Here is a 13,968-nt window from a genome sequence, read left to right as displayed (position 1 = left end):
AACTGGGCATTTCAAGTCGAGGTAGGACTTCATCCCTACTGAACTCATTCTGCCATTAATTTTTAAACTAACATGAGTTAAAAATGAAATCTCAGCCTTAACTTTGAATTCCCCAGTTTTTGGAAGTTTCTGAAGAGCGATTCTGCTTTTGTCATAAAAGAAGACATAGCGGGTTATAGTTGTGCCTCTTTGCTTCTCAACATTAAAGTCATTCCAAGCATTAGAGGAGTCTCATTCCAACATCACATGATAGTTCCTTATATTTACTCTAAGGTGCTCTTAAAAAAAATATCCATACAAATAAAGGACACTAGTCTTTGTGCAACTATTGTTTCTAGTAACTGCAGATTTACTCCCTACCAGTGATTCTTGTCCAGGCCTGACAGCATCCCTCTCAGTTTCTCTTAAATTCTTTTAAATTCCTTCCTGCCCTTAGGCCTTCCATCATGACCGTCATCTGTCCAGGAAAGGAAACTGGATGAAATTTCCTTCAGATCCCTTAATTGGTCAGAGAGGTTGATGTTGACTGACACGCGCACTCTATCTCCTCCCCCGGGGTTTGAGCACACTACCCTTGTGGCCTAGGTAATAGCATGGTTATTGATGCCTGCTAAATGCATAAAGAAGCAGGTCAGGAAAACATCACTCAGTGGGTCAAATTCAGACCTGGTGTAAATGAGTTCTTTCCCGTCCAAAATTCATGTGCTGACAAGACAGTGTTTTTTATTATCGTCACTAAAATGTGAAGAGTCAGGCTTTATGCCTGAATGACCCCCCTAAAGCTGTGTAGTCAACTATACCAGTGGCCCAATGTGTTCGGTTGGGCATAAAGTCATTTAAAAACACAACTTTCCAGGAAGCCTCTTGCTTCTGTTAGGTTTGACCTGGTAAGTGACATCCATTCCAGATAGATTCACGGGTCCTTTTTCCTCCTATATCTAGCAAAACTCTTCTCTGTGCCCCAAATTCTGTAGACCTCAGTAAACCTAGTACTGGTCCAGCATCAGCAAAAGGATTTGTGCTTGTTATATTTGTAAAAATCAGTCATGTGCCAAGACCGATTTTCTACAGTAAGGGATTTTACAGCCAATTTATAAAGTCTCAGATAAAGTCTATATGAAAATGCCCATAGGCCTTTCGCTACAGCAATGTAACTTTTCCCCTTCTCTCCCCCTCTGTCCCTCTCCCTCTCCTAAACACTGAGTAAATTCCCATGCCAAGCACTGACTGGCTTTACACATATTAAAATCCTACAACCTCAAAGTGTTTGAATGTCATACATCACACAAACATGAAAATCCTCCTCAGAACAGATATGTCAGTAACCCCCCAATGACTGTTCACCCCACCTTCCTCCTTCAACAGTAGAGAGAAAAGACAGGCTCTGTGGATGAGAGAAGAAGTGAATTCCTGAGTTGAGGAGATACCCCCACCCCCAGAGGATAGGAATCTTTTCCTAATGTTAAGGACAAGGGAGCTCAAGTTTGAGTGCTGCTTCTGACCTCAACTGTAGCAGCAGTGCATTGGGAAAGGAACTGTGTTTCAAATAATCTGGTATTAAATCACCTGGGAACTCACAGGCAATCCATGGAACGTCAGTGTTAATTGCAAATGGTATCTCTGTAGCAAACACAGTACTAGTGCAAATTCCTGTTGAGGTATATGGTCTCCTCCCTCAACAATATTCCTGAGAGCTATAAGTGCCCATGGAGAGGAGAATTGATTAGGGAGGTACCCTGTTCGGGAGAGTTGTTAGCACAAATAAAGGGAAACTTCACTTCCCACCATCAGTGGCTGCTCCCCATTTCCCAGCTACCATCTTGTCCCTCCTCTGGTTGCTCAAACTCCTGCTGTTTCTTCTCTAAGGGGCCTTGGCAGCTGTAGCAGATCTAGAAGCAGTTCCATGAGAGCTGCTGCAGCATAGTCACAAGGCAAAGAGGAAGGGAGGCAGATTGATGGGCCAGCTGCTTTGCCAGTCTTTCATACTACCTGGATCTTATATGGTTCTCATCACTATGGTATCTGAAATGCAGGATAATGGCAGCTATTCCCACTGCTACGCTAACTTCCATCAGTTTTGCTTCACTCCCCAGTTGAGAAGTCTGGCCAATCAGAGCATAAAACTGCCAGGGTAAAACTGGTAGCTGCTAATTCTACAAGAAGTCAGAATCCAGGACATTTGTCAATTTATCAGGCACTTGAAACAGATTGTGGAAAACAAGTGCTGCATTGGAAAAGATTGGTGCCATTGGTCTGGGACTCATTCACTTCACTGGGAATGCTCAGCACTATTTAGGATCTGGCCCTGTGTTTGTATAATTAAAATATTAATTAGATTCTGTTTCATATACTGAACCTTGCCCCAACTTTAACTAGTAATTCTTTAGCAAGTTTTTTTTTTAAAAGAAATAATATATTGTAATTTCATTCCTACATAATTTTCACACCTTACAGCATTCACACTGAACCTTTATGAACTGTCTTGCAAAAACCAATACAGCAATCTTCTTAATTTCTTACTCTTTGTTATGCTGTCTCTAAACTATGTCAGACTCAATATAAAGGTGCCTACATAGGGCTTTCAGACCTCAGCATTTTTGCAGGCAACTCCAACCATCATGTAATCAGAGATAAGTGACTTAGTTAAAAATGAATGGGGCAGCTGGCCAAATGCTCAACCAAACAAAATGATCAAAGGGACAGTGCCAGATGTTTTCCATCAGCTTTGCACATGGAGGTACCAGGGAGATCAGCAGGAGCACTACACTAAAAAGAAACCAGAGAAGCCAACTCTAGTTTCAACCATAACATGAAGAATTGACTATAAATACCACATTCCTTAGTGAGAGTCCCAGAGGACATTCCGTAGGTATTTCTAAAGCCTACAGGAAAAACGTGTCTACTATTGTCTGGCTTATTTATATGCATCCTCCTGCTAAATGTTTTAATAATAGTGCATAGCAACATGCTGAAATATATATTAAAACCCATTTTAGGAAGCTGCTAGTAACTGTGAGTCAGTGGAATATGTCAAAAGCTGCTGTTTTCCTATAAAGTATGTGTTCCCCCAACCTTTGCTCATTTAACTTTAATGTTTCCCAGTTCCTACCCCTATTTCTTTTACTATTTTTGATTACTGCAGTTTTAAATTTTGATTTTATAGGCTTGGGACTTTAATTCCTGTGAAAGGCCCAGAAATCTGTTTCAAGATTTGTTCTTGAAAAAGAGACTGTTTCATATTTTTTTTCAATTTTTGTCTTCTGAGAAAGTTTACGGTACAATGAGATAAATGTCTAAAATAGTTAAGGTTGCTTACGCTGCACCTAAGCAAAAGACGTTCTTGACATCATTTGTATACAACTCCAAAAAGTAGGCCCCTCAATCAGTGCTGCCAGACATCCAGCCACAGGGCCTCCACCCTCAGGACATGCACAGCCCACCAATAATAGTGTAACGCTAAGTGCTTCTGTTGTCGTGGAAAATGCACGGCTTCATATAGTTCTGTGGTGAGAAAAACTAGAGCTCCCCCACCCCCATCACAACCCTGGTTTACACCCATTACAGGCTCCTCCTTCTGTTTAACAGAAACCTCCATTCACTATCTCACTAATTACCACCGGGGTCACATGCATCATTTCAGGCTACAATACCTATCCCTCATCCGAGTCACATCACATAGGAGGTTGGGGCAGAGAAGTGAGGGGGAAGAACATTGCATGAAAATTTTGTGCCATGCAGAACCCCTCCCCCCAATGTAATGGTTTTGCAGGGGCCCCCACATCTGTTTGAAGAGGTCCTGCTGAGCAAGAATCTTGGAAACTGCTGCCAAGTATCTTGAGACAACTGCATAACTTAAGTCATTTTTCAGGTTCTTTTTTGACTCTCCTGTTTAGTGCTGCCTGTCTGACAGTGGGAGGAGGAGATATGCTGAGCCTGAAGAAAATGAGAAGGATTTTTTTCCCTGAAACAGTTGAAAGATCTCAGAACTTTCTTCTTGACTAAAATGCAAACTAATCAGATTGCTAAGAGGGTGCTGCTGAACATCATTTCTCATTTCATTTTGTTCTTTTCTTGCATAGTATATTCATAAAGTCAGTAGTTATGGATTTGTCACCCAAATGCTTATTTGTTATAGGGATGTTCAATGAATGTATAACACGGTGATTCCATCTCTAGAAACTGTTTTAAATTCATTTTACGGCGATACACCACTTTGGTCTGATTTTGATCTCATATCCATTCATTTTAGTGGAGTTACTTCTGATTTACACTGGTGTAATTGTCAGCACAATCGGGTCCTTCACTGGCAGCCATGCTAGCAATGAGGGAATAAACCACAGTCTAGCCATTACAGTTGAGTTTAAATACAGCAAGCTTAACCTTTAACCTGACCCAGTTAGGACTGCTTTGAATCCGGCTGCTGCATGGATGACTGCTGGAACGTCCCTCTTTGCATCACATACATAGCAGCTGTGCATGGGCACAATCCTTGTGCTCCTTTGAGTCCAGGGGCTGTCTCCTAGCACCCTCCTGTGTACAGGCAGTGACAAATAGGACAGAGAGGATGAGGTGGAAGCAGGGCTATAACCATTCTGCTCCTTCACCTTATCCAGCATAGGCGGCTGAGCAAAATGAGAAAATCTCCCTACATTACTCCCAGGAAGGGTGTTGTGGGTGCCCTCCCTCTACTGGAACTGAAACACTGAAATCAGTACATTTATCTTTGGAAACACTTTTCTAATGAGACTTCATGGAGGTTACTATTTTCACTTCCCTTTTTCCCCTTAAGAAAATCTGCATGCATTTCATGTACAGAACTTCCACAGATGTCAAAGGGAAGTTCTGCAGATGAAATAAAAGGAAGAAAGTGTGCAATTCAAATGAATGGTATGGATAGGTGAGGAGCATTTTCTTTACCTTATAGGGACCATATTCTGACATCAATTTTTTCAGTTGACTTCTGTGGGAGGTATGGCACCCAGGATCCAATCATGCAGTCCTTATTAAAGGCCTGGAGGAGGTAGGCCAAGGGCAGGAGTGGTAGTTTAGGGGAGTAAGTTCAGATCCTCCACATTCTCTCCCTTCAGACCCATGGGCGATGCAGAGCAATATGAGGCTGTATTAACTTTCACTGCTTTGCCTTCTGTGCTGTGAAACTTGTAGTTAGAAGGTGTCCTGGGGGCCTGTGTTTGGGACAGGCCCTGAAAATGTCCAAACCTGGGCAGGATAAGTAGGGTTGGACAGCAACACACCTATGTGGAGGCCTGTTTCCTCTGATGGATTGTTGAAATCTGCATCACTCTGATGAGCAGTGGGTTCAAGGCTACTTCCCTAGGGGAGCAAACCATAGCTCTCTGACTGAACAACTGTACATGCATCCGATGAAGTGAGCTGTAGCTCACAAAAGCTTATGCTCAAATAAATTTGTTAGTCTCTAAGGTGCCACAAGTACTCCTTTTCTTTTTGCAGATACAGACTAACATGGCTGCTACTCTGAAACCTGAAAAACTGAGTTACTCTGGCATAGGGGGGAATGGGACTGCCAGGGAGAACTACCATTTAAGTCAACAGGAATTTTTCATGGGGAAGGGCAGTAGGCCGAGATTATTCAACGATGCCTACTGAGTCCTGATTTACAGAGGTGCTGAGTAACGACAACTGTAAAATCTTTAAAGTAAAATATTTGGGCCTTATTTTTCTCTCACACAAATTTTACAGTGGTGTAACTCCATTAACGTCAAAGGAATTACTCCTGATTTACACTCATGTAAAGAAGAGCAGGAACAAGCTCCTTATCTCTGTATCAAACCATTAATTTTGGACCCTTTTAGCAACTTGTTCTTTCTTTTGAAAGGCAGACATAAAGCTATAAAACTGTGCAATTATGCATTCCTTCACTCATGCTGGGCTCATTTGGGCTGATTTTCTGATAAAAGCAACACGTCATCTCTCCAAGGCAAGAAAAGTGCTGGATATTTTCATTTCCATTTTTATAGCAATGGAAATGAAACATCCCAATTCCCAAGATAATAGGATTTACTGCTCAATAGCCAATAAGTCAAAGGGTAGTAATCAGGGACCTTATTCTGTTCTCACTTACACCAGTGTAAATCTTGACTTACTCCACTCTTCCTTTCATTGGGTTTATACAGGTGGATAGAGGGGACTCAAGGCCTAAGCTCCTGATTATTTTTTGTTATCAAACACAAGATATGTGGTGGCCTCTGACTCTGTAGATACAGTCTGTAAATACTTTTACAGATTGCTGTCCTCAGGAATCATGGAATTCGCACACTGGAGTCAGGGAAGTTAGACTGTGAATCAACAAAACCAGAAATATTCTATACTAGAGAATCTCATGCTACAGGATAGCAACCGAGCTCTCCATTTAGAAGCTGAAATGCAGTACAGAACTCTCAGAAGTTGAAGCAGGAATTAAGCTAGAGACTATTCTACCATTTGCTGAAACGTTCAGTGCATTTGCCTTCATGCCTTCTGCATTCCACAGGGCTGCATGCTGAGTTAATAAAACCTCTCTTGGAAAATGCTTTGGAAACATGGATGGAGTCCCTGACTGGCCATATGGCAGAATCTGGCTATTGCTCCCAGACAGCTGCAGGAAGTGAAAGACGAGAAATGGGAGACTGTATCACAAAGTCATATATACAATTTTGGCTAATGGCAACAGCTTCCAAAATATTCAAAAGCACCAATATCGTCTTTCTTTTCAGGAACTCTAAGTGATGTATATGTGATTTGGATTCAGACACATTACCAGCTGAACTTTCAACAAGTTTTGAAACAATTAACACAAGTATGTGACATGATAAGAGACAACCACTTTTTCATTGCTCGGCTCACAAATCAAAATTGAGATTCCAATTAACTTGCTCTTTTTTAAAACAAACAACATTATCACCACTAACTGAATACCAAACCATCATTCTATGATTTGAATACCAAAACAATACGGTAAGTTTCTTTTCTTAAAATGAAATTGTGTATTTATTACTGCTGTGAGGCAACATTTAAATTGAACAAAGAAGTTATCCGCATCAGATAACTAGGGACAGTAAAAACAAAGAACAGAAGGATGCTTGAAATGTTCATCTTTTCATGTACATTTAAACTAAATGATAAATTTGAAACTGAATAGCATCTTGTAAAATTCACAATATGAAGTACTTAGCAGCATTCTTGTTAAGAACGCACAGAGCTCATTCTTAAATGAAAAATATTGATCTGTGACTCTAAACAACTCTAAACTACATCAAAATGACAATAAACGACATCCACTATTTCCTCATATTTTAGTTTTCATTTTATTCAGTTAAGCCATAAAATAACTTTGCATTTCTAATGCTAGTGTTCCCTAAACTTTTGTCTGACAATAGAAACATTCATAAATTTTAATGTTTAGAAAGTAGTGTAAATCTATACACCTATATTTAAGAGAAAGGTCAGATTTACCAAAATAAAAGCATCTCTATTGAAATTGTCAGGACTGTCTTGCTATGTCAGAACTGTACACATAGGTGGACAAGTGCACAGTATGTAACTAAACAAATTAATCTGTATGAAATACCTGTTTTATCGCAATACAACCTTTTAAAACAAATATCCTCATTTAGATGACATCTTTAAAGAAGTAGCCTCACTTTGTGTGCCTGTCTGCATGAGAATCAGCAACTGCAACGTCCCAAGAAAAGCAAGACGTGATCCTCATCTTTTTTTTTGGGGGGGGGGGAGGGGGAAAGCATAGGAAGTATTTTTTTAAACCAACATGGAATCCAAAAGTGGATTGAATTTTCTGATGAATTGTCTCACCTAACACGAACCCTTCTAACTGTTCATAGCATGGTAAAAGATAAACTGAGAAGAAGATAGATTTATGTATTGTTTATAAGGGAATATTTTGCTGCTAATCTTGGATAGCAAGTAAACTTGGTCTCTCTCTTGTACAAAAAAACTTAATAAGCACTTGCGTTTTCTATTTCTAAACGAGAACACCACAAGTGAATTGCATAAGTTCCCTACGGCAGGAAAGTAATCATAATGCATAATAATAAAGTGATGATTACATGGCAAAGTGATCTGAAAACATCAACACACTGCCTCACATACTAGCAGGAAACATGACTGCAAAACAAAATCAGCTCAGACAAAACTTAATGGCACAGTACCCGTTATAATCCTTCGTGCTTTACCTGCTGATTGGAGAATGGCTGGAGGAAATCTCTGGCACAAAGCTCTGTTCGATTATTGGTATCCTAGATGGAGTGTAGGAGTGGTAGGCTGTCAGAACCACGCTGCCCGAGTCCTTTATCTCCATTATCCCAGGCACATGTCTTCCCTACTGTCTGGTGACAAAGACAACGACCAGCATTTACTCACTTGCTGGATCAAGTGACCCCGTCACAAAAGCAAATGCATGACCTTACACTGTAATAGCCTCTTACTACCATTTGCTGTGAGGAGAACTGTGTAAGTGAGATGGCTCTTTCTCCTGTCAGGACAGCTAAATTAGCATAAATTCAAAACCACCGCCCACAAACAAAACTCTGTGGGGGAAGTATCCCTGTTTCTTAGGAAACCAGAAACCCGAGGTAATCCTACATGGCTCAGGGCAGCTGCTCTGGACACGTTCTTCTTGGGTTATTTCTTTTTTCGTTTCTTCTCAACTAAGGGCAGACTTATTAGGATTTCTCATACGATAGCAAGGAGCAAAATGAAATGAAATCATTCTTCAGCTAAGCAACGTGGGAATGAAGCAGTGTTTTAAAAGAAAACGTGCCCTAGGAAGGAGAGGGGGAATGCAATTTATAATGCCTACATGAAAGATTCATAAACTAAATGGACTATTTGTGGCACCTTAGAGACTAACCAATTTATTTGAGCATAAGCGCAAATTGGTTAGTCTCTAAGGTGCCACAAGTACTCCTTTTCTTTTTGCGAATACAGACTAACACGGCTGTTACTCAAACCTAAATGGACTATGTGTCTGTTTAAATAACCAGGGAAGAATAAACCTGATTTATTTAGGTCAGTTTAATTCTACAATCTGTCTGCAAAGAGTTGTCTTTACTTTCCACTGAATACGTATTAGACTTTCAACAATCTTTTTAATAGTTGCTGGATGGATAATTAAAAGAGCAGTAGGAAAATAATAAAGATTTTTCCACAAAATTTTACAGAAAAGAGCTATTATTATGGCCCCCCCAATTTCACTGATAATGAAGGTTTTGTGAAATGGCAGTTTATCATAAATACATGCACCAGTCTGATATTTCTCATTTTTCAAAATTTGACCGCTGTTGGAATGAAAATTTAAAATGTCTCTATTTACACTCAAAAATAGAATCATGGCCTTATTTTGGAGCAACTACCCCAGAAAACTTCGCAGCTCTTTTGTGAAGCTGAAATGCAATGTGAAAACTCTGATTTCACACAGCCCTAATATTTTATGAAAAATAAAATAAACACTTACTCTTATAGTAATCAGCACCACCAGTTGAATTCAATTGAATGACTCTCTTTGATTTCTAAGTATCATGGGTGAGACCCTCAGCCCTGCGCCTTCTTTTATTTTGTGTAAAAGGGCTGGAGTGGCATGCATGACTGGCTTGAAAAGCCCCAGTTCCAGCTGGGGGAGAATTTGCCCAGTATAGGCACTGCGTAAGACAGCCATAAGAGTGCCTTTTGACTTTGAGGAACCCTGGTGCAGGATTGTTTAAATGACATTGGTGGGCCTCTTCTGCACCCAGAGCAGACAAGGATGGGGATGGCACCTTAATATCCCTGCCCCCTTCCTGCAATGGGCTATGAATTCTGTGCTGTGCTTCTTAGTGGCACAGCATAGAATCTCAACCCAGAAAACCAATGGAGGACCTTGAAAGTAAGCACAGAAACCTTTAACTATCCTGTTTTGAGTCAGATTGAGTCAAAATGCCTCATCCTCTGATAAGAGTGAATTGTCAAAACATCTCATCCTCTGGTATGAGTGAGTTGTGCTTGTCACAAGTCCTGAGTAGGATGGGTGGGATAAGGTGGCTATAAAGCCACATTTATGCTCCTTGATCTCTGGGCTGTGGAGGGGTATCAACTAGGCTGATTCATGAATGAGCCATATGGATCACTGACTGTACCTTAAGCTGGTATCCCCTAGCAGAACTTTTTGGGAGAGTGGTCATATAATCACTACCTTTTGGGCTCCCAGATTTATCCTGCATAGATTTAGGTTCCCTTGTTGGTACATGAGGTGAAATTTGCATTTCCTTGTCCCAGCAGGAGTAAATTGAGCCCAGTGTCATAATTTGAAAGGCATCCTCTAAAATTCACTTTGAGATGCTAACATTGCAGCTGACAGTTGGGAAATACTGAAAGTAGCAGGAGCCAAATGGGAAGCTGTAGTTGAGACAGCATTGGCCCTCTCTGTGGAGACCAGACCTGAGAATTCAAAACTGAAACAGGTTTATTTTACTGACTACAACCCCAGAAAAACTACCCTTACGCCCCTTCCCATCACCCATAGCACTTTGTGTAATTTACATTATGCCTGGATGAAAGTCACCCTATAAATGCAATATACTTGTATTATTATTTCTAGTGCCTTCTGCTTTAGTATATCTGCTTTAAATAAACATTTCATATTTAATAACATTTAATAAAGGAAACAGGATCTTACAGACAACATAAAAAGAAGCACATGTTTAATAAATGGGATTTTCTCCTTGCGCAAAACAAACAGTAGATTTGACTGAGATTTATAGTGTGTTGGTGCACAAGTTAGTCTGTCACTTCTAAGCAAACATCTATTTGGCTTAGGTACAAATAGATATTTGACATATTAATCAGTCAATGCACATTCATAAAACAGAGATAGAAAATGTTTATATCCACGATGGCTCTTGAGGACAGATGAATATATATTATCAAACCCCCTAAAAACTCTGCTCAGATTTAAAACAACTAAAGATATAAATCAGCCATTAAACAAAGTTTTAACTGATCTAGTAATATGGCAATAATAAAAGAGTACAGTATATAGAGGGCCAAATTCTCCCCTCACTGACAACTCTGCAGACTTTTAAGCAAAGTAAGAGTATAGTTCTGATGCCCACAATTCAAGAAGGATGTTGATAAATAGGAAAGGGTTCAAATAAGAGCCACAAGAATGATTAAAGGATTAGAAAATATGACCTATTGTGATAAATAGATTGAGTTCTTTGAGTCTACATTGACAAAGAAAAGGTTAAGGGGTGGCTTGATTACAGTCTGTAGGTATCTGCATGGGGAACAAATATTTAATAATTGTCTCTTCAATCTAGAAGCGAAAGGTATAACATAATCCAATGGCTGGAAGTTGAAGCTAGATAAATTCAGACGGGAAATAAGGTGTAAGTTTTTTAATGCTGAGTGTATTTAACCATTGGAATAATTTACCAAGACTTGTGCTGGCTTCTCCATCACTGAATTTTAAAATCGAGATTGGATGTTTTTCTAAAAGTATGCTCTAGGAATTATTTTGGGGGACGTTCTATGGCCTGTGCTATACAGGAAGTCAGACTAGATAATCAGAATGGTCTCATCTGGCCTTGGAATCTATGAATCCATTGAGTTCTAAAAAAATTAAATCCTGTTTGAATCAAAAACATGATTGTACTCATATAGTAGCAGTGAGATTTAAAAATAGCAATGCTTGCAATCAGTTGTCAGTTGCAAATAATCAATTGTACCACAGAGTTTGCAAATACTCATAGTAATCTTAATTAGGCAAAAGATAAGATTGTGAGGATTTTATTAATGGTGACCACTGTATGACTGGAGTCACAGCAAATCAGAAACTATAGAAATCCTGGAGGCCAGATCCTCATACTGTACATTAACATTGATGGAAGTAAGTCAATTTGCACCAGTTAAGGATCTGGCCTTGAGTTTTAAAATTTATTTTGTTTTTAGGTCAAAATTGACAAACTTGGCTTCCCAGGGAGTCTTCCAATGGGGAAACGACTTCCAGTACTCTGTTTCTTTGAAAATCAAGCCAGTTCGTTATGTGGCTAAATATGGAGTTAGGGGCCCAACATTTGAGAACTTGGCTTGAAAGTGTTGGGACTAAAGTGAAGGCTAGTTCTTATATTTTCACAACCAGTCTGCCCATCTTGAGTCCTTATATGAATGCAACAGTTTGCTCAAGCTGTAAACTTTTGTGCAGCAGTGTCTCTATATAGGTTCTATACATAAAGTACAAGTGCACAGAAGGAAAGTAAAAGCCGTTCAGTAACTGTTAACATGAAATTATGACATAGTCCAACAGACTTTTAAAATCTAAATGTATAGGTACTTTTATTTCTTCTGGTCAAAATTCCTTTTAAGCAGAGAACAGACAAAAGAATGTTTATTGTCTAAATTATACTGTAAGCTTCTTGGAGTATGGATCTTGTCCTCATAGATCTGTAAGTCATGGTGATACAATGGTATTATTGCCGTTAATCATATGAATAAGGATGTATTATGGAAAAAATGATATATGTTGCTTATAAAAACTATTCTGCAGCAATTTGTTTCTAAACAGAAATTTCATATAAAGTTTTTCACCGAATAGAATTAGTGCAGGTTTAGGGAGACCTCATTTTCACAAGAGGCTTAATCCTCTTACCTGTAAAGTCAATAAGAGTTTTCCATGGAGTACTGTCAAGGTTCCTCCCCCACTCTGAACTCTAGGGTACAGATGTGGGGACCTGCATGAAAAAAACCTCCTAAGCTTATCTTTACCAGCTTAGGTCAAAACTTCCCCAAGGTACAAAATATTCCCCCCGTTGTCCTTGGACTGGCCGCTACCACCACCAAACTAATACTGGTTACTGGGGAAGAGCTGTTTGGACGCGTCTTTCCCCCCAAAATACTTCCCAAAACCTTGCACCCCACTTCCTGGACAAGGTTTGGTAAAAAGCCTCACCAATTTGCCTAGGTGACTACAGACCCAGACCCTTGGATCTTAAGAACAATGAACAATCCTCCCAACACTTGCACCCCCCCTTTCCTGGGAAATGTTGGATAAAAAGCCTCACCAATTTGCATAGGTGACCACAAACCCAAACTCTTGGATCTGAGAACAATGAAAAAGCATTCAGTGTTTTACAAGAAGACTTTTAATAAAAAATAGAAGTAAATAGAAATAAAGAAATCCCCCCTGTAAAATCAGGATGGTAGATATCTTACAGGGTAATTAGATTCAAAAACATAGAGAACCCCTCTAGGCAAAACCTTAAGTTACAAAAAAGATACACAGACAGAAATAGTTATTCTATTCAGCACAATTCTTTTCTCAGCCATTTAAAGAAATCATAATCTAACACATACCTAGCTAGATTACTTACTAAAAGTTCTAAGACTCCATTCCTGGTCTATCCCCGGCAGAAACCAGCATATAGACAGACTATAGACAGACACACAGACCCTTTGTTTCTCTCCCTCCTCCCAGCTTTTGAAAGTATCTTGTCTCCTCATTGGTCATTTTGGTCAGGTGCCAGTGAGGTTACCTTTAGCTTCTTAACCCTTTACAGGTGAGAGGAGCTTTCCCCTGGCCAGGAGGGATTTCAAAGGGGTTTACCCTTCCCTTTATATTTATGACAAGTACTGTGGGGAATTTCTGTGTAAGGCCCTGACCCTGCGAAGACTTGTACATGTGCTATTTAAGGATGTGGAACAGTCCCATTCAGCACATTTATGAATCTCTGAAGGATCAGGGTCTAGAAAGGAGTACAGGTGTGAAAAGTTGTCATTTAAACCACCAACCATGGGAAACTTGCCTCATATTAAGTTTCATTGCTAACTTTCAACTCAGAGCAGCCTTGACAAACAGTTTGCTACATTTTGCATAACTTTTGGAACAGTTTATGCAAACTTCGGCTAGATTCAGTTTTAATGGGAAACCAGATAACACTCAGCACTTTTAAGTGGTTAAGTCAA

At 39.6% G+C, this 13,968-nt stretch overlaps 1 protein-coding gene across 5 annotated transcripts in view; it reads right to left on the bottom strand.

The window, feature by feature from the left end:
- The window catches only part of ARHGAP28 (Rho GTPase activating protein 28), a 91,622-nt gene extending 83,145 nt beyond the window's left edge, over positions 1 to 8,477 (bottom strand). For 4 of the 5 annotated variants that reach the window (XM_073331548.2, XM_073331551.2, XM_073331558.2 and 1 more), the window contains exon 1: positions 8,208 to 8,477. In XM_073331548.2, coding sequence (XP_073187649.1) covers positions 8,208 to 8,332 — 125 coding nt within the window. In that variant the 5' untranslated portion in view covers positions 8,333 to 8,477. The remainder of the gene's footprint in view (positions 1 to 8,207) is intronic. The other variant, XM_078851567.1, reaches the window with a different exon arrangement.
- Between the last annotated feature and the right edge of the window lie 5,491 nt (positions 8,478 to 13,968).

Source organism: Lepidochelys kempii, chromosome 2, assembly GCF_965140285.1.
Source record: "Lepidochelys kempii isolate rLepKem1 chromosome 2, rLepKem1.hap1, whole genome shotgun sequence".
NCBI classification, from domain to species: Eukaryota; Metazoa; Chordata; order Testudines; family Cheloniidae; genus Lepidochelys; species Lepidochelys kempii.
Note: the sequence above shows the minus strand (reverse complement) of the source record. Positions and strands in the feature narration are given on the sequence as shown.